The 27,764-nt window shown below is 43.8% G+C and overlaps 1 protein-coding gene across 1 annotated transcript in view; it reads right to left on the reverse strand.

Annotated features, from left to right (window-relative positions):
* Positions 1-18,981: 18,981 nt before the first annotated feature.
* LOC126161345 (esterase FE4-like) overlaps positions 18,982-27,764 on the reverse strand; it is a 149,195-nt gene continuing 140,412 nt past the window's right edge. Inside the window, exons 10-11 of the mRNA XM_049917114.1 lie at positions 19,915-20,044; positions 18,982-19,525 (exon numbers count right to left, since the gene is read on the reverse strand). Coding sequence (XP_049773071.1) covers positions 19,372-19,525; positions 19,915-20,044 — 284 coding nt within the window. The 3' untranslated portion in view covers positions 18,982-19,371. The remainder of the gene's footprint in view (positions 19,526-19,914; positions 20,045-27,764) is intronic.

Below are 27,764 nucleotides of genomic sequence, written 5' to 3' on the forward strand. Positions count from 1 at the left end.
GTCTTCACATATTCCAGCTCCTGTATGCATTGCACTGTGGTGCACCTTATATGGAGGCTACGGCACTGTATTACATCTACACTCCTGGAAATTGAAATAAGAACACCGTGAATTCATTGTCCCAGGAAGGGGAAACTTTATTGACACATTCCTGGGGTCAGATACATCACATGATCACACTGACAGAACCACAGGCACATAGACACAGGCAACAGAGCATGCACAATGTCGGCACTAGTACAGTGCATATCCACCTTTCGCAGCAATGCAGGCTGCTATTCTCCCATGGAGACGATCGTAGAGATGCTGGATGTAGTCCTGTGGAACGGCTTGCCATGCCATTTCCACCTGGCGCCTCAGTTGGACCAGCGTTCGTGCTGGACGTGCAGATCGCGTGAGACGACGCTTCATCCAGTCCCAAACATGCTCAATGGGGGACAGATCCGGAGATGTTGCTGGCCAGGGTAGTTGACTTACACCTTCTAGAGCACGTTGGGTGGCACGGGATACATGCGGACGTGCATTGTCCTGTTGGAACAGCAAGTTCCCTTGCCGGTCTAGGAATGGTAGAACGATGGGTTCGATGACGGTTTGGATGTACCGTGCACTATTCAGTGTCCCCTCGACGATCACCAGTGGTGTACGGCCAGTGTAGGAGATCGCTCCCCACACCATGATGCCGGGTGTTGGCCCTGTGTGCCTCGGTCGTATGCAGTCCTGATTGTGGCGCTCACCTGCACGGCGCCAAACACGCATACGACCATCATTGGCACCAAGGCAGAAGCGACTCTCGTCGCTGAAGACGACACGTCTCCATTCGTCCCTCCATTCACGCCTGTCGCGACACCACTGGAGGCGGGCTGCACGATGTTGGGGCGTGAGCGGAAGACGGCCTAACGGTGTGCGGGACCGTAGCCCAGCTTCATGGAGACGGTTGCGAATGGTCCTCGCTGATACCCCAGGAGCAACAGTGTCCCTAATTTGCTGGGAAGTGGCGGTGCGGTCCCCTACGGCACTGCGTAGGATCCTACGGTCTTGGCGTGCATCCGTGCGTCGCTGCGGTCCGGTCCCAGGTCGACGGGCACGTGCACCTTCCGCCGACTACTGGCGACAACATCAATGTACTGTGGAGACCTCACGCCCCACGTGTTGAGCAATTCGGCGGTACGTCCACCCGGCCTCCCGCATGCCCACTATACGCCCTCGCTCAAAGTCCGTCAACTGCACATACGGTTCACGTCCACGCTGTCGCGGCATGCTACCAGTGTTAAAGACTGCGATGGAGCTCCGTATGCCACGGCAAACTGGCTGACACTGACGGCGGCGGTGCACAAATGCTGCGCAGCTAGCGCCATTCGACGGCCAACACCGCGATTCCTGGTGTGTCCGCTGTGCCGTGCGTGTGATCATTGCTTGTACAGCCCTCTCGCAGTGTCCGGAGCAAGTATGGTGGGTCTGACACACCGGTGTCAATGTGTTCTTTTTTCCATTTCCAGGAGTGTACATCTACTGGCCCGTGATCGATCACAATATTGAACATCTTATGTAGGCTCGTGTGTCCAATGCACAGAATGAGGCAGTGCCGCTGCATCAGTTTTCTCCTTTGCCAATCCAAGAGCATCTGTGGAGCAGGGTGTATATAGACTTGATGGGAACTTTTTTGGGATTCATGTGGATGTTGGCAGTGGATTCGATGCCCCATTTCTTGTATGTTACCAAACTATCTTCCGTAATTTGTGGGCTGTCTGGAACTTTTGTTATTGAGGACTCCCTCCAACGCTTGTATCTAATAATAGTTGGCAATTTGTGTTGTGGTAGTTTGAAGGTGTTTGCATTTTCAAAGTGGTATCTAGCCTCTGACTACTGGCTTGTTTCGCCCAGTTTCTAACTTTGAGGTGGAGCGCTTCATGCTAATGTTCAAGATCCAAATGAAGAAGTCCATTTTTGGCCCATATCACAAAACTGTAGTGTCTAGTTTTCTCCCTACGTACCAGTGATGCAAGTTAATGGGTGGAGTCAGGCAGTGTGTTTGCATGGGCGTCAGCTGTGGGATCTTTTTGGTTTGTTCCAGTCTGAAACACATGACTGGACCACTGAAATCTGCCGCACTTGCCTCATTGGGCTGGCGTTTGGACTCTGTCTTTCAGCCAGCAGTATTGGTGGTTACCAGGTGTTGTGGTGGGCCAGAAAAGTCGACATTTGTTTGTGAGAGATGTCGTTGGAGCAGATAACCTATCATTCCAATCAATTGCGTCTACAATCTGTTGGACATAAGACGCCAAGGCATCTATGCCAGCTGGGCAATGGAATCAGTTGCGACGTTTTTCCTGTAGGAGGCTCCCAGCTGCAGCACCATACATACCCATTGCCACCCATTCCACACCCTATGCTGTGCTACTTTCGCTGGTGGAACAGTGCACCTGCAGTGAATGCTGCCATGACGCCACTTCAGAGTACTTGGAATTCGAACTGGCGCTGTACTTTCCACACTCGCCCACGGATGAGTCCTCAACACCACCTACACCTACGGAGGCTGCTGCACCAACCTCCATAATCTTCTGCCACACTAAAGGCGTCAGATGTGTCGGCTTTTCCTACTTCGGGAGTGAATCTGCTGCTGGGAAATCTCGTATCCTCTTCGGTTTTGTGACAGGTCTCATGGCACAAACTTACCCATTTTCAGCTCTACGTAGTCTCTTCAGAGGGGATTTAGTATACCCACCAGTAGATACCGATATGATTGCAGCTGAGCCAGCATGGGTCTCACAGCGGAGTAGTGTGGCAGGCTGTCACGGATGTGAAGGGATATATGGGCAGTACCATTGACCCAGGTGTTAATATGTAAATGGCAGCAGGCTAAGATCAGTCAGTTCTTATGCTTATTTCAACTGCCTTGGAGCTGGCTTTCGCCTCACGCCGTACTCTTTTTAGTTGTCCAATCACTCGTGATGGCCACCCCTGCATTTCTCTCTGTGCTCATTTCTAAGCAGTGTTCGGACTCTCTGACTCACACGTTGAGTTTCTCTATTTCTTCTGGGGTTTAGTGTCCCGCCTTTGTAGTCGAGCCATGGTCAGGCAGTATAGCTACATCTGTGCCGACAGTGATGGATTCATGGCGTTATCACAGCTGTGCAGATACAAAAACGGCAATGGTATAACCGAATTTGTTGGGGTAAATAACTCATCAATATTTAATGAGGTTTTCACAGAGACAAAATGCGAACTAATATGGGTGAAGATATGCATGAAAGGTGGGGCAAACATAATAATCTGATGCTTTAATGATCACTTTCCTCGTCAGCTGTAGTAGCACAATGTTTCAGTGAAAACTTGAGGAGCAGCGCGACTAAATTTCTTAGCCATGCTACTGTGACATCAGCTTGTTGGTCGATTGATTAAAATAGGTGCCAGGAACCAGAAAACACATAGGATTCTTCTGAATATATTTTTTGTAAATCACTGCCAGCTGTTAAAGAACTTCTGAGGGCAACGTATTTCATTTCCTAGTAACTAATAAAGCAGAATCTTTCGAACCTGTTGATGCAGAAGATGAAATCAGTGACCATAAGGGTTTTATTGCGTCAGTGACTACAGGTTTTCAATACAATGTTAATAAAGTTTGGAAAATATTTTTGCTCAGCAAGTGTGACTGGAAACAGCCTGCAAATTATCTGAGCAGTCAACATCAAACATAAAGCTCTGTTGACGAAAAAGTGTTTCACAAATAGATATATTTCGTAGATACAAAGTGATACAATACGCTTTAGATACGTATCTGCGAAGCAAGCGTGCAGAGACGGGAAAGATCCACCGTGGTTGAGAAGCCTCGTTATAAAATGTTACAATAGCGAAGAGAGTTTCATCACAGGTTTTAGCGAAGTTACCGCGCTGTTGACGAACAAAAGGTGAACGAAATAAAATATACGCAAGGGGAGCGACCGGATGCAAAATTTTGTCGACAGATTTTACGAAGAACCATAAGAAGTTTTCATATTCCGTAAAGTCAGTAAACAGATAAAAATAGTCTTTTCAGTCTCTGAGTGACTGTTCTTGTTCCGACAAGGAAAATGACGGGCATAAAATGAAATACCGAATTCTATCTTCCGAATTTGTTTCACTTTAATAAATCGTAATGTCATTTCTTCTTTCAATCGTTGCATGAACGCTAAATTGTAAATGGTGAGATAATTAACCACGGAGCAGATCAACTGCTATCGCACATTACTGATTATGACAATAATTTGGTTCCACTCTAGGAACAGTTCATCATAGATGACTGCAACAACAAAGGAGACCAAGAGGTTGGGAAAAAGCACGAGTCAGTACCGTTTTAAAAAAAAGTCGGCGGACAAATGCACATAATTACAAGCCTGTATGGTTAGTGCCAATCAGTTTTGAAATTATGTAACCAATTCTAAGCTCACGAATTACGACCTTCTTCGAGAACGGATGTCTCTCCTGTGAGTATCAACATGGATTCCGAAAACAGTGATCTTGTGAAATCTCGCCCTGTTCGTCCATGAGCTCCGGAGCACTGCAGACAATAGCGCCCAGGTTGATGTCTTTTCCTTCTGGAAGGCATTCAACACAGTTCGACACTGTCGTATAATGAGCAAAAAACGAGCTTACCTGTATTGGATCAATTAGTGACTGAATACAAAATTTCCTATCAGAGAGAAATTAAGACATGATGAAGTACGAAATCGCCAGAGCTGAAAGCAACTTCTGGAGTGTCTTAAGGGCTAGCGCCGTTACTATTCACGACGTACTCGTATATAAATGATCTCATGGATGATATTGGAAGCATCGTGACGCTGTTCGCAGAGGACGCTGTAGTGCATAGGATAGTTACAAAGCCCGAAAACTGCAACAAAATGCAGGAGGACCTGCAAAAGATCGACATTGTTTGTAGGGACTGGCAGTAGATCCTCAAAGTAAATAAACGTATCACACTGTGCGTACGTTGGCACAAGAACTCAGAACTATTCGACTGAGCATTACCAAAATATCATTAGAAACTGCAGTTTCCATAAAATACGCTGACGACAAAAATGTATAAAATACGCTGACGACAAAAATGTAACGCCAATAAGTAATTAATGTAGAGAAATAAAATTTTGGAAATGCATTTGTCTAGCTAACATATTTCAGTGATTAACATTGCAAGATCACAGGTTAATCTAAGCGCGAGATAAGCCATTGTAAACGTGAAATACTGGTACATTAATAACCAATGTAACCACCAGAATGTTCAATGCAAGCATGCAAACGTGCATGCATTATGTTGTGCAGGTGCCGGATGTCAGTTTGTGAGATGGAGTTCCATGCTTGTTCCACTTGGTCGGTCAATACAGGGACAGTTATTGCTGTTTTTGGATGACGCTAGCATTGTCATCCGATGATGTGCCATATTTGCTCGTTTGCAGACAGATCTGGTGATCGAGCAGGCCAAGACATTTTGTCGATACTCTGTATTGCATGTTAGGTTGCAACAGCGGTACGTAGGCGAGCGTTATCCTGTTGGAAAACACCCTTTAGAGTGCTGTTCATAAATCGCAGCACATCAGGTCGAATCATTATACTGACGAGCAAATTTGCAGTCAGGAAACGTGGGATAACCACGTAAGTGCTCTTGCCGTCAAACGAAATCGCACCCCAGGCCATATTCCAGGTATAGGTCCAGTGTGTCTAGCGCACAGAGAGGTTGGTTGCACGCCCTCAATTTGCCTCTTCCTAATCAACAACTAGGACTCTCTGAAGGTTCAGTGATGTAATATTGCAGCATTTTCTCCACTTCCTCCCAGATTATTCGTTGTTCAGACTGCGCTGGCTAATTGGTGAATGATTCCCAGTGTTGATACAGTGTTATACCGTGGTCTACTTGTTCTGTCTTTCCTCAACTCCAGATCTTGATGTTGTGTCTAGATAAGACAGTCTAGACACAGGGCGAGGAAGCCGAAAGGGCACGCGCTTAATTCACGCAGGCTTGCTTAGGTCTGAAACAGGATACGTAATGAATGCTATAAAGAAAAGTACGTAGCTGCTGGAATACTTAATTTTAATCCATCATTTGTATACAGCATTCTTGATGATAGAAGTGAGACTCTTTGATACATGCACTGTAAGGCTAATGGCGCCTTGCTAGGTCGTAGCCATTGACTTAGCTGAAGACTATTCTATCTGCTCTGAAAATGAGCGAGGCTTCGTCAGTGTGCATCGCTAGCTAAGTCGTCCGTACAACTGGGGCGAGTGCTAGTACGTCTCTCTAGACCTGCCGTGTGGTGGCGCTCGGTCTGCAATTACTGACAGTGGCGACACGCGGGTCCGACATGTACTAATGGACCGCGGCCGATTTAAAGCTACCACCTAGCAAGTGTGGTGTCTGGCGGTGACACCACACTTGAAGTATCTGAAAATTGACTAAGAATGGCTATTATTAGCCGCTCTTGTTCCACGGTCGGGCCAGATCCTACCGGCAGTTTGACGGTAGCTTCCTCCCCTCCGTTGTCTTCGTGATATTGGAGCACGATTTCTTTGTCAGTGACACTAAGCTGCCTTTCCTAGACTGGTTCAGCTGTCCCTAGGCACACAGGAATGAGTTGTGGCTGTTGGCGACAATTAGTGATCCAAAGATCTCCTTGACCAACTACAATGCTTATGATCGCCTTTGGCATGTAGATTTCATTTGTGTGCCTGAATAGCTTTTTGCAATTGACAAAATCTTCACAATGTAAATGTAGATCTAGACTGACGATAGGAAGTGGTCTCACTGATGACGGTGCGATAACAACCCATTCAGTGGCAAGCAACCACCCAGAGCAATCTTTGTTATGTGTGCTTGCTAGAATAACTTTGTAAATCTGGACTGCTTGTGATGCCTAAAAGAAATCTCTTCTGAGGATAAAATTATGATTACTTTCTGTTAGAGCGACAAATGCAAAGGGCTTTGTTATGTCATTGATAATGATTCTGCCAATACATGTTCCTGGCAGCTGGTCGCATTTCCTTTTTGCGACTTTCCGCCCAATCGCTTTCGTATCCCAGAACATAGTCATCATTGGCTGGTGACGATAAGCATCCATCATAACAGAAATGGAAGCCGCTGAGTCAACTAGTGCCCAGAAATGTTGGCCACCGATGATGATGTCATTGAGATTTCTGACATTTTGGCGACTGTCGTTCGCGGAGGATTTACATCTGTAGCTGCCTCACGTCGGTAGATGTCGACCCACTTACTTTTCCCAAAGTCGGCGGCTAGGCGAGCGTTGACACTTCTGTACCGCGACGGGGAACAGCTACAGCGTCTTGGGGAGTGACCTCCCCAGGGTATGGCGATGGACTTCGACACACAATGTATCTGTCTGCAGTGAACTGGTATGAATATTACTGTTGTAGTGGTTGCGTCTGACGGCGTAGTAGTTGTCGTAAAGCGTCCAGGGCGTCCATGGTGGAAACACCTGCATGCTGTCCTCAGTCCTCCTGATATCTTTTCTTCTACGGAACGTTATACTTGGTGTAGGAAAGGGTCGTACTTTCAGCTGATGAACTTCTCTTCGTTATTCTCGAGCCAGTGCTGGGCTGTGACGTCCAAGTAAAAGTATACATTTACCAAACACATCTGTCATCTCATCCGTTGCATTTGGTAACTCCATCAACTCTTTTCAGTTGTTTCGTCGGGTTGTGACCAGCATCTCAGTAGAACGCAGATGGATATCTGATGGGCAGATGACTTACTGGTAGCTTCGGATCCATTGATCTCCTAAATTTAGTCAGTGGGAACATTGTACTGCTTATAAACCTGTTCCTGTCCGCGAAGGCGATGGCTTCTATGTTGCCTAATTGGAGCGACAGTGATGTAGATGTTTTGAAGTGCCCAGCGTCTCCAACAAACCTGCCACAATCTAGTCCAAATCCGGAAGCAGCACTGAAAGCACGTTTATTACGAACACCAGCATACAGCCAGAACAGAGCTAACTCGCTGGGAGGAGAGTATAGCTACACTACTGACTATTAAAATTGCTAGACCAAGAAGAAATGCAGATGAGTAACGGGTATTCATTGGACAAATATATTATACTAGAACTGACATGTGATTACATTGTCACGCAATTTGGGTGCATAGATCCTGAGAAATCAGTACCCAGAACAACCACCTCTGGCCGTCATAATGGCCTTGATACGCCTGGGCATTGAGTCAAACAGAGCTTGGATGGTGTGTACAGGTACAGCTGCCCATGCAGCTTCAACACCTTACCACAGTTCATCAAGAGTAGTGACTGGCGTATTATGACGAGCCAGTTGCTCGGCCACCATTGACCAGACGTTTGCAATTGGTGAGAGATCTGGAGAATGTGCTGGCCAGGGCAGCAGTCGAACATTTTCTGTATCAAGAAAGGCCCCTACAGGACCTGCAACATGCGGTCGTGCATTATCCTGCTGAAATTTAGGGTTTCGCAGGGATCGAATGAAGGGTAGAGCCACGGGTCATAACACATCTGAAATGTAATGTCCACTGTTCAAAGTTCCGTCAATGCGAACAAGAGGTGACCGAGACGTGATACCTATGGCACCCGGTACCATCACGCTAGGTGATACGCCAGTATGGCGATGACGAATACACGCTTACAATGTGCGTTCACCGCTATGTCACCAAACACGGATGCGGCCATCATGATGCTGTAAACAGAACCTGGATTCATCCGAAAAAATGACGTTTTGCCATTCGTGCACCCATGTTCGTCGTTGAGTACACCATCGTAGGCGCTCCTGTCTGTGATGCAGCGTCAAGGGTAACCGCAGCCATGGTCTCCGAGCTGATAGTCCATGCTGCTGCAAACGTCGTCGAACTGTTCGTGCAGATTGTTGTTGTCTGGAAAACGTCCCCATCTATTGACTAAGGGGTCGAGACTTGGCTGCACGATCCGTTACAGCCATGCGGATAAGATGTCTGTCATCTCGACTGCTAGTGATACAATGCCATTGAGATCCAGCACGGCATTCCGTATTACCCTCCTGAACCCACCGATTCCATATTCTGCTAACAGTCATTGGATCTCGACCAACGCGAACAGCAATGTCGCGATACGATAAACCGCAATCGTGATAGGCTACAATCCGACCTTTATCAAAGTCGGAAACGTGATGGTACGCATTTCTCCTCCTTACACGAGGCATCACAACAACGTTTCACCAGGCAACGCAGGTCAACTGCTGCTTGTGTATGAGAAATCGGTTGGAAACTTTCCTCATGTCAGCGCGTTGTAGGTGTCGCCGCCGGCGCCAACCTTGTGTGAATGCTCTGAAAAGCTAATCATTTGCATATCACAGCATCTTCTTCCTGTCGGTTAAATTTCGCGTCTGTAGGAAGTCATCATCGTGGTGTAGCAATTTTAATGGCCAGTAGTGTATTTATACAAACATCTGATGTTCCAGAATGCTTGTATTTATACAAACATCGAATCTTCCAGGATATACAAACAATTCTAACGTAAGCTTGTCCAGGAGTTGAGATGGCAACTTATCTTTGCTAAACAATTTTATTATTGAGACCACTGTCATTGTCATACCCACCAGAGGACAAGCATGACCTGACTTCTTGTTGTCAGCTTTTCTGATGGATATTCTGCCGTAGCTCGAAACCTGGAGACTTAAGGTGAATTCGAGTATTCCATATGGCGAAAATCTGATGTTTCTATTTTTCCAGCTCTAACATTAAAAAAAAAAAACAGTTACAATAAGCGACAGAAAAACGCCTGTGAACCAACAATTAATAATGCAGTCATAATTTAGCGGAATCTGACAAACTCCGTCTGTCATCTGATAATTGTGAAAAGCTATTATTTTTAAATTTGTACAGCACCGCAGTGTGAACTCAAGGGTTTCGTAGGATTCCTATACTTAATTTCGTTGTGAAAGTTTTCAATGACAGTAGAGGAGAAGCCAAACGACTTGAAATATGCGTTCCCAGAGGGGTTTGAATCTTTGGCTGCAGTCGCAGTAGCACATCCAGTGAAGTATCAAGAATGTGAGCATTCACTCATTGCTGTAGTATACGCTTGGGCAGAAAGAAGCAAGTTTCCCACAAAGTAAACGATGAGAGACACTGTTGCTGTCACTTATTAAACAGGAATTGTTCAAAAAATTTCAACTATATCTAGTGAAATGAGTACGTTAATGCAGCTCCAGTCCGCCACTATCACTTAGTTGCCAAACATTTTCCGAATAGCACTTAAGACAGAAATATACATGTGAGTGTGTATTTGTGTATGGTGTCTGTCCTTTCGTACATGTCCGAAATAACAAACACTACGAGTCGCAATAGACAATCTTGTTGTTGTTGTTGTTGTGGTCTTCAGTCCTGAGACTGGTTTGATGCAGCTCTCCATGCTACTCTATCCTGTGCAAGCTTCTTCATCTCCCAATACCTACTGCAACCTACATCCTTCTGAATCTGTTCAGTGTATTCATCTCTTGGTCTCCCTTTACGATTTTTACCCTTCACGCTGCCCCCCAATACTAAATTAGTGAACCTCAGGACATGTCCTATCAACCGATCCCTTCTTCTAGTCAAGTTGTGCCACAAACTTCTCTTCTCCCCAATCCTATTCAATACCTATTCATTAGTTATATGATCTACCCATCTAATATTCAGCATTCTTCTGTAGCAATACATTTAGAAAGCTTCTATTCTCTTCTTGTCCAAACTAGTTATCGTCCATGTTTCACTTCCATACATGGCTACGCTCCATACAAATACTTTCAGAAACGACTTCCTGATACTTAAATCTATACTCGATGTTAACAAATTTCTCTTCTTCAGAAACGCTTTCCTTGCCATTGCCAGTCTACATTTGATATCTTCTCTACTTCGACCATCATCAGTTATTTTGTTCCCCAAATAGCAAAACTCCTTTACTACTTTAAGTGTCTCATTTCCTAATCTAATTCCCTCAGCATCATCCGACTTAATTCGACTACATTCCATTATCCCCGATTTGCTTTTGTTGATGTTCATCTTATACCCTCCTTTCATGACACTGTCCATTCCGTTCAACTGCTCTTCCAAGTCCTTTGCTGTCTCTGACAGAATTACAATGTCATCGGCGAACCTCAAAGATTTTATTTCCTCTTCATGGATTTTAATACCTACTCGGAATTTTTCTTTTGTTTCCTTCACTGCTTGCTCAATATACAGATTGAATAACATCAGGGATAGGCTACAACCCTGTTTCACTCCCTTCCCAACCACTGCTTTCCTTTCATACACCTCGACTCTAATAACTGCCATCTTGTTTCTATACAAATTGTAAATAGCCTTTCGCTCCCTGTATTTTACCCCTGCCACCCTCAGAATTTGAAAGAGATTATTCCAGTCAACATTATCAAAAGCTTTCTCTAAGCCTACAAATGCTAGAAACATAGGTTTGCCTTTCCTTAATCTTTCTTCTAAGGTAAGTCGTAGGGTCAGTATTGCCTCACGTGTTCCAATATTTCTACGGAATACAAACTGATCTTCCCCGAGGTTGGCTTCTACCAGTTTTTCCATTCATCTGTAAAGAATTCGCGTTAGTATTTTGCATCCGTGACTTATTAAACTGATTGTTCGGTAATTTTCACATCTGTCAGCACCTGCTTTCTTTGGGATTGGAATTATTATATTCTTCTTGAAGTCTGAGGGTATTTCGCCTATCTCATACATCTTGCTCACCAGATGGTAGAGTTCTGTCAGGACTGGCTCTCCCAAGGCCGTCAGTAGTTCTAATGGAATGTTATCTACTCGCAGGGCCTTGTTTCGACTTAGGTCTTTCAGTGCTCTGTCAAACTCTTCACGCAGTATCGTATCTCCCATTTCATCTTCATCTACATCCTCTTCCATTTCCATAATATTGTCCTCAAGTACATTGCCCTTGTATAGACCCTCTATATACTCCTTCCACCTTTCTGCTTTCCCTTCTTTGCTTAGAACTTGGTTTCCATCTGAACTCTTGATATTCATACAAGTGGTTCTCTTTTCTCCAAAGGTCTCTTTAATTTTCCTGTAGGCAGTATCTATCTTACCCCTATTGAGATAAGCCTCTATATCCTTACATTTGTCCTCTAGCCATCCCTGCTTAGCCATTTTGCACTTCCTGTCGATCTCATTTTTGAGACGTTTGTGTTCCTTTTCGCCTGCCTCATTTACTGCATTTTTATATTTTCTCGTTTCATCAATTAAATTCAATATTTCTTCTGTTACCCATGGATTTCTACTAGCCCTCGTCTTTTTACCTACTAGATCCTCTGCTGCCTTCACTATTTCATCTCTCAAAGCTAACCATTCTTCGTCTACTGTATTTCTTTTCCCCATTCCTGTCAATTGTTCCCTTATGCTCTCCCTGAAACTCTGTACAACCTCTGTTTTAGTCAGTTTATCCACGTCTCATCTCCTTAAATTCCCACCTTTTTGCAGTTTCTTCAGTTTTAATCTACAGTTTATAACCAATAGATTGTGGTCAGAGTCCACATATGCTCCTGGAAATGTCTTACAATTTAAAACCTGGTTCCTAAATTTTTGTCTTACCATTATATAATCTATCTGAGACCTTCCAGTATCTCCAGACTTCTTCCGTGTATACAACCTTCTTTTATGATTCTTGAACCAAGTGTTAGCTATGATTAAGTTGTGCTCTGTGCAAAATTTACCAGGCAGCTCCCTCTTTCATTTCTTAGCCCCAATCCATATTCACCTACTACGTTTCCTTCTCTCCATTTTCCTACTACCGAGTTCCAGTCACCCATGACTATTAAATTTTCGTCTCCCTTCACTATTTGGATAATTTCTTTTATTTCATCGTACATTTCTTCAATTTCTTCATCTGCAGAGCTAGTTGGCATATAAACTTGTACTACTGTAGTAGGCGTGGGCTTCGTGTCTATCTTGGCCACAATAATGCGTTCACTATGCTGTTTGTAGTAGCTTACCCACACTCCTATTTTTTTATTCATTATTAAACCGACTCCTGCATTACCCCTATAACCCTGTATTCACCTGATCAAAAGTCTTGTTCCTCCTGCCAGCGAACTTCAATAATTCCTACTATATCTAACTTTAATCTATCCATTTCCCTTTTTAAATTTTCTAATCTACCTGCTCGACTAAGGGATCCGACATTCCAAGGTCCCATCCGTAGAACGCCAGTTTTCTCTCTCCTGATAACGACGTCCTCCTGAGGAGTCCCCTCCCGGAGATACGAATTTTGTTAATCACTTAAATATCGAAGGATGTCGAGGCTGTCACAGGGCGTTAAAATACAGCTACGGCGGCAGATGAAAATTTTTGCCTGACCAGGTTCGAACCTGGATTCGTGGTGTCTTTTCTTTCGGATATGTCCGAAAGAACAGACACCACACATATATGCATATGCAGAGTATTTCAGGAGGAATAGCAGATATTTTAGCAGGTTGAAATGTAGACGAACTGCGTAAAATGTTCCATATAACTGCGTGCACTTTTTGTTGGGTATAGAGATACAGCTGTTAGTACGTAACCCTAACAAACTCGAAGCAAAGGCAAATGTGGACCTTCAAAGTTGATTTTCAAAAATTCCTCCACCAACTTCAATGCACGTTTGATTTCTCTTGATAACACCATGTGTAGCTCATCTGAGGTAATCTTTGCTTTCTTTTAGAGGGCGGCACTATTCATAAACCGAACGATCAAATCGGCTCTTGGGTTTACTTTTTCTTCGTAGACTTCGCCTTTCAACCATTCCCGCAAGCAAAAATCAAAAGAGTTAAGGTCCGCAGACCTTGGTGGCCAAGAAATGTGCCCATTGATTGATCCATCTTCCAGGAAATGTTAGGTTTGGATGACGACTAGAATGTGCAGGAGCCCTGCCAAGCTGGAGGAACAAACGCATTCTTGTAGCCAAAGGAGCCTCTTCTGATAATGCTGGAAGCTCATTTTCAATGAAGTGTAGACAACGGAGTCCTGTAAGGACCAACGAACGAAATGAAAGTGCATTGAACCCAGCTGTATGTACTCAATAAAAATTGGACACGTGTTATAAGGCATTTTTTCTACAATCTTTCTGTACCACCACCTCATACAATATTTACTATTCCTCCTTAAACATCCTGTATAATTATTCAGGTCTCGACGGGCCATCGAAAGTTTTCAGTGCTAGACTCACGTCATCGTCTCCGAACCCTCGCGGGAATACAGTGTGGCTGCGAGTGAATGGAATAATGGACCGGCGGAGAGGGGGGGGGGGGGGGTTACCACTTATGTGGTATGCGCCAAAGATGGGAATTTGCTTCTGGCGAGGAGCGTGTGTCGATAGGTCCAGCAGGCAGGTTGGCCGATGTGTCCATATAGTGCAATGGTCACCACGTATGGTTGGTAAGCAGGAGGTCCAGGTTCGAATCTCGGTCGGTCACATATTTCATCTGCCGTCTTTGCTGTATTTCAGCGCCCTGTGACAGTGTGGACGTCTGTCCTTCAATATTTAAAATGAAATTGTTTTTTGAGGCAATACAGGTGATTTGCGAACATTTGTCTTGCCATCAATGTAAAGGGACTTCAACGGCATCCATTCCGTAGTCATTGGTTTGTGGTTGCGCTAACTGATGTCATATACATGCGAATCATATTGTAGCGCATATGTAGTCAAAGAACGAATGGTCAGAATGGTCAGTATACAAGTATTTACGAACAGTAGAAGCAGAATTGCAGCGAGCTGATCACTAAACCAAGTCCAACATAGAGTACCTGTGTAGTAAGCCATTTCAGCTGCATAGCTGACGGTAATACTTGTCAAGCAATTCACTGCAGAATTAATGTAATACCGACACGATGATCTCTGTAGTCGCACTGTATCATTAGTAGCTCGTGAATGGAGTACTATGTTCACTTAATCAGATTACTCAAACTGATGTCAAATAAAGAGAAGCGACGACGCCACCACACTATCTTCACTTAGGTAGTCAGCGCTAGATTATGTAACGTTACTGTAAGCAGTTTGACAACATAACACCACCACATCCATTGACAACATACAGTTGTTACTCGCAGTGATTACACGTTGCTGACGTTTGTCAAGAATAGTGGAGAGCGCATCAAAGTGAAATTCTGTTTGCATTACGCCTAGGATATAGAGAATCCTAAATAACAGTAATAGATTACCCAGCGAAGAGGAGAGTCTACGTATTGTCCAGAGTTCTTGCAGTTTCATATTAATGTAGTTCCCTATAGTTTCACACTTACGGGTTCTTTTGGCTATCAGAATACTCATATGGGAATTATCAAAGTGTAATTGCTAGAACGCTCGACTACCTTAATAACACCTTATTTTGGATTGAATACGACTCGGAAAGCGACGTTAATTTGACGTTTCCGTCCGTCTCCAAACGACCTACTGAATGAGCCTGAAGTGCACTTACAGTTGGGTTGCCTGCCACATGAATTCAGTAAAGTGTTGTGGCAGCTGGCAATCATTGCTGACTACAGACATGTGCAAATATCTTCAGTGTTCTAGGGGACCTCGTCTTTGTTGCATTTTTTCCTTATCGTAATTAGCACGATAACATAAAGCTCATTCTGCTGAAGAACTTAATGCCGCAGAAGTGAGACCTAGATCACAGAATATCGTTAACTGTGAGAATTACAATTGTAATTTGACAACTCTTAAATAAACCTAATATTCAGTCCTGAATCGATCTCACATTTAACTTTTGCGAGAGGTCCTGCCTATCGAAGTTCAGATATTACTTTTGGAAACACTTTGTAGTATTCAAAACCATTTCTAAAACTTTCCAGAGTTCATATTCCGCAACTAACACTTTTCAAAATCAGATCCGTTCCAACACTTTGCAAGATTCTTATCTCTCAACTAACACTTTCCTAGTTCCTATCCCAGACGAGCACCCAGTTGTGAGCTATCATCCCAAAGATGTTCGGGCTCACATGCGGTTCCTCTTCGTCGAAACGTCTTGGCTCAAACTCGTCTAGGGGTTGAACCGCATGTGTCGTATTACACCCCTAAATTAGACACTTGTGACCCTTTGGTTAAATAGTCTGGCTAATGCTAAGTTTGCGAAATTGTATGAAACATAGAATGTTAATATAAAACATAACAACAGTAATAATAATATCGGGAGCCAAATTAACGATTCAGAAAGCAAACTAATAGCGAAAGTGGTCACATTTAGAATTGCTATTACACTCGATCACATATCCATTTGACACAATTCGATCATTCACAATCTCATCGCGAATTACAAGTCCAAAACTCCACCTCGTTAACTACGCGGAAAGTTAAGAGTTCACACCAGGCGCGTGGCTGTTCACTGCTAAGTCCCGTGATACCACACAACGCGAAATTTTCGATGTCGTTTCACTTCCTACCTACCTAAAGACCGACCGTCCGCTTTCGCATCTCCACCAGCACTGTCCCTCTGCCCGTCCCCGGCCGCGTTTCCCGCGCGCCATACATCTTCACTCAACTGACTAGGGCAGTTCCCTTTCCTGAAGCCGTCCATCTGATTGGCTACAGCTTATTCTGCATTATTTTACATTTTAACATATTTAAATAATCAAAGCTTGACCACTTTCACATTCTAAATAAAGTAACACTGATATCCATTACATAATAAATGTTAAGTTCTTTTACATAAAACCAATACAGTTTCCTTCTTAGCTTTCAATGTCATGGCCAGTAGCCTGGCCCCAATGCGCTTTCTGATAAATAAATAAACAACAAAAGTAACTATTATGCACTAAACTTTACAACAAATATTCTATTACTTAATGATTCAATAAGGTGTCATACTGCCATCGTTCAATGTGTTTTTACTGAGGAAATGGTGTCTGATGCTTAACTGAAAATACTGATAATTTAAATTTACTATGCCTTTTAAACAAATAAAGTTACAGAGTTGATATTTACAATATTTGTCATTCTAATGATGCGCTTCTATATGAAATGTCGATCGTTAAGATCGACCAAAGATTTCAGATTTTAGCATTCAGGTCTTTGTTACAAAACTTTTTAATTTCACTTTCACAGTAAATCCTAAACAATTATAGACATGATCAATATTCAAGTTCTATTGGGATCACCATGCAATTTTATGAAGGATGGTAGAATAAAATCACTATGGCTTCATTCTCTGAATTACCACAGAATTAAATAATTTTCATGAATGTTTCCCTTTACGGCTGATCTTAGGTCCGCCATATTGAACACTGCTATGTCTCCCTGTCCACAAGCAGCTTCTACGGAGTTTCCCCATGACGTAGTGTCCCGTCTGCCTCTCTCGCACACTACAGCACATAGCCCTCATTCAGCATAATAGACGCCTCTGAATTTCTCCATCTCGTGGCGAAGCTGCGCTCTTTGTGGCACACAGTCCTGGACGACAGAGTTCGTTTGTCAATTCCTGAAGGCTGACTCTTTCGACCATTTACTTAAATGAGTGCTAAATGCTCGTTATCTCACAACATCGAACGGTAACTGACTAGCCCGGCTACTGCTAACCTCCGACCAATGGTGCATGATGACACAGACTGTTGCAGGGCGCCCATCACATTTCCTCGGTTGGCAGGCGTAAACGTGAAGAGGTTAAGGTGTGTTTGGTGCACAATGCGGCGATCCTCCCTCCTAATGGTCAGACTTGGTCGATCGGAACCATGTCGATGAGTTTGCTTACCTGCTCCCATGTTGACAACTGTCAATACGAATCCCGCAAAACTCTGGATATCGCTTGATTCGACCATTCGGTAAAATAAAGACCCAGAATGAGGACCCATTCAAACTCTGTAATGTGCTGAAATGCTGTCGCGCATGAGTATGTCGAGTATGTGGCATCTCCGTGCCCTTTGCATTTGTGATATTATTTCCTTTATTCGATTTCGATTCCCCCGAAGGGTGCGGGCTGGCAGCAGCTTAGTACGCCGCCCTTCAGCCTACAGAATTTTTAAAACATAATAAGATAAGAAACAATAAAAACAGGCGATAAAACGGTGACGTAAAATATAAAACGGCGGATAATTGTGGAAAAAAGAAATGGTGGACGACGATAATAAAATACACAGGAAGCAGACAGGGAAAATAGTAGACAGACAATTAAAAAACACGGCGACAGTCTGGATTCTGTTTGTAAGAGATAGGAAAATCACACCCTGCGACACCAGGATGTCCATTCACAACACTTCGGAAAAGATGCACAACACTTGACAATCACTGGGAACACTGCACTAAAAAGTCGGCACGAAGATGACACACCACAGGCAAGGGCAGATGGGGGGGCGGGGGGTACCTGGACAGATGAGGAAAAAAAAGGGGGGAGTAGAGGAAAAACGAAAGGCGGGTGGGAACCAATGAAAGGAGAGGACTCAGGAGGGGGGAGCAGGGTAGACGTGAGAAGGAATGGGGAAAGGCATAGGAAGGAAACGCAAAAGGACTGGGGAGAGAAGGGAGGCAGAGAGAGGGTAGGTGGGGAAAAAACAGGATGAAGGAAGGGAGGGGGAGGGGAAGAGAGACCGGGAAAAGGACAAAGGAAAGGAGGGGGGAGTGAGGATCAGAGCTGACAGGAGTGATAAATGGAGGGAGAGAGGGCATCATCAGAGAGGGGGAGTTGATGGAAGCCAACTTGGGAAAGGAGATGAAGGGTTTAGAGATGGAGGGCAGGGGGGACACAACAGTGAAGGCGCGGCAGAGGGCGGAGGTTGGAGAGGAGAGGAGCAACCAGGGGATGAGGTGGATCAAGGCGGCGGGAGGTATAGAGTATGTGGATATGTTCGAGGAATAGGAGCAGATGGGGGAAAGGAATCAGGTTGTAGAGGATCCATGTGGGGGACGGGTGCATTTGTGCTGTTCACATCCCTTATATATCCTACCAGGTCTGGTAACAGAAATAAAAATGAACAGCACTAATGCACTCTGGTGGCGGCTAGACTTGTCACAAGGAATTGTAATGCTAATCACTTACATACTTTTTAATAGTCATCTTAAATCTTACAAGTAACGATTATTTAAATACAAGGTATATATTTTTCCATATACATAATTTTACTAACATTTAATATATGAACAAAAATCTTCTTCTGCAACTGGAGCTCATAATGAAGTTTCATTGAAGCAGAGAGGAAAACACAGTTTGTGCTGATGAAATCAAAATTAGAATGGAGCAGCAGCACAGAGAGACTCTCAGGAAGTTCTGCGTAAACAGTAAACTAATGTTTTGTCTCAATGGGTACGTTTCACTGGAGCTGTTGTTAAGGCTGCGAGCTGGATTTCGGTGGAGTGACGGGTAGATAAAAGAAAGTGGACCATCATTTGCTAGATAACAAGAGGGAAGAAATTACAATTTTAAATGCTTCACAATGTAAGACTATGGCAAAAGACTGTGCCAAAATGCATATTCATTTTGTTTTAACTTGTGCCGAAGACTTAAATTCGCATCGATGTTCAAATAAGGTGCCTCTTCTGTGGTGTATCGAGTCCAGTTTTGAGTAACGACAGAGTCCACACTAGGTGTTGGGTTCCTGAAACAAGCAATAAATCCGTATTAACATATAAGACCCAACAAATTCATTAATATTTTGTGGTCCGTTATTTCGAGTGGCATACTTAGTAGAATTCACATCATTTTTGTGTTTCTTGGTAAGATTTTTTTACTACATTTTTATGAACTATAGGAATGCATTGTGCACTATACTGAAATTTGCTCTCTTATTGATTTAAAGAGCCGTAAGAATTACATAATATTTAGTAGAGATATTGTCAATCAGCACGAAGTATGTACATGTTTCCATGGGAAACCGTAACACAAAACTATTTATTAACTAGATAAACGCAGTGCCAGTGCTATACTTGGATTTATTCAGTATCAAAGTGTAATATAAAGCGACATGCAGCATAACTGGGCTCTTACCCGTATTTCGCGAAGTTTGTCCACATTGCAATGAGTCTGCTTCTGACAAGAGCGGCTTCAGATCCGTCTTCCAGTGTCTCAGCGCCTCTCCCAACGAACATGTAATTTATATCGTTGCTGTGATTGGCACCTATCAACGAAATCAACGAAGTGAATTTATATTCCAAATTTTCCTAATCCATCGATATAAATATTACGTACATTATGTAAAGGATGTAAGACAGGGATGTAGTCTTTCGCCCCCACTGTTCAATTTGTACATCGAAGAAGCAATGATGGAAATAAAAGAAAGGTTTAGGAGTGGAATTAAAATTAAAGGTGAAAGGATATCAATGTACGAGTCGCGGATGGCATTGGTATCCCGAGTGAAAGTGAAGAAGAATTACATGATCTGCTGAATGGAATGAACAATCTAATAAGTACAGGGTATGGACTGAGAGTAAATCGAAGAAAGACTAAAGTAATGAGATGTTGCACAGATGAGACCAGCAAGAAATTTAACATCAAAATTAATGGTCACGAAGTAGTTGAAGTTAATGAATTCTGCTACCTAGGCAGTAAAATAACAAATGACAGATGGAGTAAGGAGGGCAGCAAAAACAGACTAGCAGTGGCAAAAAGGGCATTTCCGGCCATGAGAAATCTACTAGTATCAAACATAGGCCTTCTTAGAGGAAGAAATTTCTGAGAATGTGCGTCTGGAGTACAGCACTGTATGGTAGTGAAAAATGGACTGTGGGAAAATCGGAACAGAAGAGAATCGAAGCATTTGAGATGTGGTGCTACAGACGAATGTTGAAAATTAAGTGGACTGATAAGGTAAGGAATGAGAAGGTTCTGCGCAGAATCGGAGAGGAAAGGAATATGTGGAAAACACTGATAAGGAGAAGGGACATGAGGGAATAACTTCCATGGTACTATAGGGAGCTGTAGAGGGTAAAAACTGTAGAGGACGACAGAGATTGAAATACATACAGCAAATAATTGAGGACATAGATTGCAAGTGCTACTCTGAGATGAAGAGGTTGGCACAGGAGAGGAATTCGTGGCGGGCCGCATCGAACCAGTCAGAAAACTGATGACCCAAGAATAAATTATAATATGATGTATAATCTATTATATATGGTGTGAATATTATTAATATTAGTAATATTATATTATTTACGACCGACATCTGAACACTAATATAGATTTGATGATTCTACATTGTACTGGTATGTTTGTACTTACTCATATGCCTGTTAACCTAAAAATGAGATAAAATAAGAAGTATATGTATCTGTTTCTTTAGTCTATCAAAAAACTGTAAATTTCTTTGTCACGCAAGGCTGATAATAGTGTTCTTATTTTGCCATTTAATAATATGTCAACCACTTACAAAAGAGTAACTCTATTATAGGTAAAAGCATGCGTGCCTTCTGTTTGAGCATTTTGATTTCATTCTTGATGAAAAAACTCTAAAGTTACATCGGTTTCACTCATAATTAACAAAGAATTTCTGGTTTATAATACGCTTCAACGATGTAAAGAATGACTTTTGAGTAAGCGAATTACTAAATGTCCTCTATTTTTTAAACTGTGCTTAAACAGGAGCCTTTTAAAGCATGCAATTCTTTACTGAAGCCTGCCCTTGCATATTTCAGTCTTCTATTATTCTCTGGAATATACCAGAGTTTGTTGTCCAACAATTACCAACTGACTGACACACTGCATTTCAATGGTATATATATTACTATACTATTGAAATGCAGTGTACATTATTAATAACTGCACGTTAACGACGTTTTGTTGATATGTCAGCAACAAGTAATTTGTTATACAGGGCGCTATTAAGCTGATGAAAGTTGTTTCTGTCTCGGTGCTAATGATGGCCGTAAGTTGGTTAGAAGGAGGCCAGTTGAGGACCTTTACCCAATTTTTCTGCGTGCTATACACACTGGACTTACACCTGGAGTTATGGTCTGGGGTGACTATGTGACTATAGCCTGGCAACCTTCAATGAAGTGGTAGGATGGGACATATATCTTTAGCTCTGTTCCGTCGTAACGACAACTGCCGGCACGACGATCAAAAACGGAAGATCAGAGAGGGCTGTCTGACGACGTCAGCCAATAGTACGCTGACTGGGACGACACCAAGAAAGGAGCGGCATCTCCACGAAGACAATGTAAGCACCGTGCCGCCCAGATGCGGCCGGAGTGGAACACGAACCGTCATACAAACGCTACAGCAGTGACTTATGAACTGCATTGTTCTGCTTGCGTTGAAATTGTCTACTCCGAAGGTCGCCAATAGCAAACGACACACCTTTGTGAATACGCAAAGTTAAGTATTGTCAATTTAACTTACTGTAATAAACTCCATTAATACGATTTGCTTGAATTGTTGTCTAAAGATCCGAGAAAACAGCATCGTAGGCACCCTACATAGACGAGTGGGCAGACACAAACAGCTCAATGCGTAACTGACCGCACTCCATTCAAAATTGGATAAGTAGTGAACTGCGCCCATTTCTCTGCTACATTCCCGAGTAACTGTTCCATAAGCACGCGGTGACGCAATCGCGTCTTCTGTCGGGATTTCGAACGGAAGTTTGAACATGCGGATCGTGTATAATCCTAGTCCGGTATGTTCAACAATTACTGGCCCGATGTAGCCGCCCGAATGCCGGAATTTGATGCCATCTTTCGTCCGTCCTAAGATCTTGTCACAAGCTGCGTCGTTTGTCAGTTTGACGTAAACCAAGCTACTAACGGTGAATAGGTGTATTTCGATCATGTCTTCACGGGTATCTTCACTTCGCCACGTAGGAATTGCTCAATGGCGAGTGCTTTTGGTCTCGCATGTTCGTTCGGAAAGATGAACTTCAATGTCGTTTTACGGTAAGAGATGGCCATTCTATCGTTAATCGTAGCATGCGCGAATATCTCTGTGAAGTAAACAACCGCAAGGCACACGCCGCGGCGAGGACACGAACACCGCTTGGCAGCCGACGGCAACCTGTAATTCAGTGCCACAGCAGAATGGGGTCACAGACAAGACGGGCACGGGAAAGTGGACTGACTTGGCAGAAAATCCTAAGAAATTTTGGTCTTATGTCAAAGCGGTAGGTGGATCAAAACAAAATGTCCAGACACTCTGTGACCAAAATGGTACTGAAACAGAGGATGACAGACTAAAGGCCGAAATACTAAATGTCTTTTTCCAAAGTTGTTTCACAGAGGAAGATTGCACTGTAGTTCCTTCTCTAGATTGTCGCACAGATGAGAAAATGGTAGATATCGAAATAGACGACAGAGGGATAGAGAAACAATTAAAATCGCTCAGAAGAGGAAAGGCCTCTGGACCTGATGGGATACCAGTTCAATTTTACACAGAATACGCGAATGAACTTGCCCCCCTTCTTGCAGCGGTGTACCGTAGGTCTCTAGAAGAGCGTAGCGTTCCAAAGGATTGGAAAAGGGCACAGGTCATCCCCGTTTTCAAGAAGGGACGTCGAACAGATGTGCAGAACTATAGACCTATATCTCTAACGTCGATCAGTTGTAGAATTTTGGAACACGTATTGTGTTCGAGTATAATGACTTTTCTGGAGACTAGAAATCTACTCTGTAGGAATCAGCATGGGTTTCGAAAAAGACGGTCATGTGAAACCCAGCTCGCGCTATTCGTCCACGAGACTCAGAGGGCCATAGACACGGATTCTCAGGTAGATGCCGTGTTTCTTGACATCCGCAAGGCGTTCGATACAGTTCCCCACAGTCGTTTAATGAACAAAGTAAAAGCATATGGACTATCAGACCAATTGTGTGATTGGATTGAGGAGTTCCTAAATAACAGGACGCAGCGTGTCATTCTCAATGGAGAGAAGTCTTCCGAAGTAAGAGTGATTTCAGGTGTGCCGCAGGGGAGTGTCATAGGACCGTTGCTATTCACAATATACATAAATGACCTGGTGGATGACATCGGAAGTTCACTGAAGCTTTTTGCATATGATGCTGTGGTGTATCGAGAGGTTGTAACAATGGAAAATTGTACTGAAATGCAGGAGGATCTGCAGCGAATTGACGCATGGTGCAGGGAATGGCAATTGAATCTCAATGTAGACAAGTGTAATGTGCTGCGAATACACAGAAAGATAGATCCTTTATCATTTAGCTACAAAATAGCAGGTCAGCAACTGGAAGCAGTTAATACCATAAATTATCTGGGAGTACGCAGTAGGAGTGATTTAAAATGGAATGATCATATAATGTTGATCGTCGGTAAAGCAGATGCCAGACTGAGATTCATTGGAAGAATCCTAAGAAAATGCAATCCGAAAACAAAGGAAGTAGGTTACAGTACGCTTGTTCGCCCACTGCTTGAATACTGCTCAGCAGTGTGGGATCCGTACCAGATAGGGTTGATAGAAGATATAGAGAAGATCCAACGGAGAGCAGCGCGCTTCGTTACAGGATCATTTAGTAATCGCGAAAGCGTTACGGAGATGATAGATAAACTCCAGTGGAAGACTCTGCAGGAGAGACGCTCAGTAGCTCGGTACGGGCTTTTGTCAAAGTTTCGAGAACATAACTTCACCGAAGAGTCAAGCAGTATATTGCTCCCTCCTACGTATATCTCGCGAAGAGACCATGAGGATAAAATCAGAGAGATTAGAGCCCACACAGAGGCATACCGACAATCCTTCTTTCCACGAACAATACGAGACTGGAATAGAAGGGAGAACCGATAGAGGTACTCAAGGTACCCTCCGCCACACACAGTCAGGTGGCTTGCGGAGTATGGATGTAGATGTAGATGTAGATGTATTCAGCAGCTTCGCCTCTACCCCTGTACGCACGGATTACTAGTGGCGTGAGCCTTCAGGGAGGCACTGCAACCCGATTACGACAACTACAAGGGCTGTTCGGGAAGTAAGGTCCGATAGGCAGTATCTCTAGTGTGCCTGTCGATCGCCTCACGTCACTCTTTTCAGTCCTGAGCACATAGTGAGCACGTAAAAAATCCTAAGACAATACAATGATGTGACAAAAGTAATGGAACAGCGATATACAGTTTTACAGATGCCGGTAGTACGGAGGTCGTTGACTATGTAATGCCCCACATTTCTTTTAAAAAGTCATTAATATGCACAGGCAAACGTCCTTGATGGTGCTTTACACCTCATGTTAGTTCTATGCACCGGTGAAGTTTCGAACCGTTCTGGCAGATGGCAGAGCCGTGGTACAGCGTCAAAATGGCGTCTACAGACGACTAACGTTACAAGCAGCGTTCTGTTCTTGAATTCTAGTGTGCAGAAAAAGAAAGCGTGGTGAACATCAATAAACGTTTGTGTGCAGTGAATGGCGATCGATGCTGCGGTTGATAGGAGTACAGCTGGGCGATGGGTAAAGACAGTTACAGCCTCAGGAAATGCAGAAACATAGCTCCATGATGAGCCACGCACGCGACGTCCTGTCACAGCCACTGCTCCAGACGTGCTGAATCGTGCGGATGCCATTACTCGTGCCGACCGGCGCATCACAACTCGACAATTGCCTCTACAGTTGTCGGTCAGCATTGGAAGTGCGTCAGCAGTGGTCGAGTCTCTCGGATATTCAAAGCGGTGCTCACGATGGGATCTACGAATGTTCGTAGCGGACCATAAGATTCAAAGAACGGCCACTACATCCAGTTCATGGAGCAGCATCATCCCCATTCACCATTTTTCTGCCAGAAAAATCATGGTAACAGTCTTCTGGAATTGTGATGGCGTCATTCTCGTGGATGTGATGCCAAGAGGGTCAACCATCAACTCAGACGCATACGTGAAGACCCTGAATAAACTCAAGAATCGTTTCCGACGTGTTCGGTAAGACAAGAATCGAGCAGAAATCTTGCTCCAACACGATAATGCACGCCCACATAAAAGTCTGAGAACCTGGGAACACATCGCCAAATTGGGTTGGACATCATTGCCTTATCCACCCTCCAGTCCAAACCTGGCACCCTCGGACTTCCATCTCTTTGGGCCGCTTAAAGATTCTCTATGTGGGACACACTTTGAAGATGACGAGGGTGTCAGTCATGCAGTGAAAACATGGCTACACCTAGAGGGCAAGAGTGTTTACCAGCAGGAAATACATGCTGTTCCACAAAATTGGCGCACGGCCATAGAACGTGATGGAGACTACGTAGAAAAATAGGACATGGACAAGACATGTTGATGTACATTTTCGCCAGATTCTGACTTAACAATAAATATGTTCTGAGAAAATAAATGTGAAGCATTACTTACTGAACGACCCTCGTATAAGGTACACAAGGTATGAAAGGGCAGTTCATTGGTGAGTCAGGTGATTCATGTGAAACGGTTTCCGACGTGGTTATGGGAGCACGACAGGATTAACAGATTATTAACGCGGAATGGTAGTTGGAGCTAGATGAGTGGGACATTCCATTTCAAAATTCGTTACGGAATTCAGTATTCCAAGACCACATATCAAAAGTATGCCGTGAATATCACATTTCGGGTTTTTACCTCTCACCACAGACAACGCAGTGGCCGACGACCTTCAGTTAATGATCGAGAGGAGCGGCGTTAGCACTGAGTTGTCAGTGCTAAGAAACAAGCAACATTATGTGAAATAACTGCAGAAATCACTGTGTGGGACGTACGACGAATATACTCGTTAGGACAGTGCAGTAAAATTTTACATTTATGGGTTACAGCAGATGACCTACGCGAGTGCCTTTGCTCACAGCTCCGCATCGCCTGCAGCCCCTCTCCTGGGCTCGTGACTATATCGGCTATACCCTAGATGACTGGAAAGGCATGGCCTGGTCAGATGAATCCCGATTTCAATTGGTAAGAGTTGGCGGTAGGGTTTGAGTGTGCTGCAGACCCCTCGAAGCCATGGGCCCAAGTTGTCAACAGCACACTGTGCAAGCTGGTGGCGGTTCCATAATGGTTTAAATGGAATGGACTGGAGTCTCTGGCCCAACTGAACCGATAATTGATTGGAAATCGTTATGTTCGAAAACTTGAAGACCATTTGCAGCCATTCGTGGATTTCATGTTCCCAAACAACGATGGAATTTTTAAGAAGGAAAGTGCGCTATGCCACTGGGTTTGAAGAGCGTTCTGGATAGTTCGAGCGGATGATCTGGCCACACAGATCGCCCGACATGAATCTCATCGAACATTTATTAGAAATACTGGAGACGTCAATTAGTGCACAAAGTTGTGCACTAGCAACATTTTCGCAGTTATGGACGGCTATGAGGCGGCATGGCTCAACATTTCTGTAGGAGACTTGCACCGACTTGTTGAGTCCATGCCACGTCAAGTTTTTGATGGTCGACACGGTATATTAGGAGGTATTATTTGTTCATGAGACCCAGAAAATATTAGATACAGGCTCCCAGGTAGATGCTATTTTCCTTGACTTCCGGAAGGCGTTCGATACAGTTCCGCACTGTCGCCTGATAAACAAAGTAAGAGCCTACGGAATATCAGACCAGCTGTATGGCTGGATTGAAGAGTTTTTAGCAAACAGAACACAGCATGTTGTTATCAATGGAGAGACGTCTACAGACGTTAAAGTAAGCTCTGGCGTGCCACAAGGGAGTGTTATGGGACCATTGCTTTTCACAATATATATAAATGACCTAGTAGATAGTGTCGGAAGTTCCATGCGGCTTTTCGCGGATGATGCTGTAATATACAGAGAAGTTGCAGCATTAGAAAATTGTAGCGAAATGCAGGAAGATCTGCAGCGGATAGGCACTTGGTGCAGGGAGTGGCAACTGACCCTTAACATAGACAAATGTAATGTATTGCGAATACATAGAAAGAAGGATCCTTT

The sequence above is a fragment of the Schistocerca cancellata genome, chromosome 1 (genome assembly GCF_023864275.1).
Source record: "Schistocerca cancellata isolate TAMUIC-IGC-003103 chromosome 1, iqSchCanc2.1, whole genome shotgun sequence".
NCBI lineage: Eukaryota > Metazoa > Arthropoda > Insecta > Orthoptera > Acrididae > Schistocerca > Schistocerca cancellata.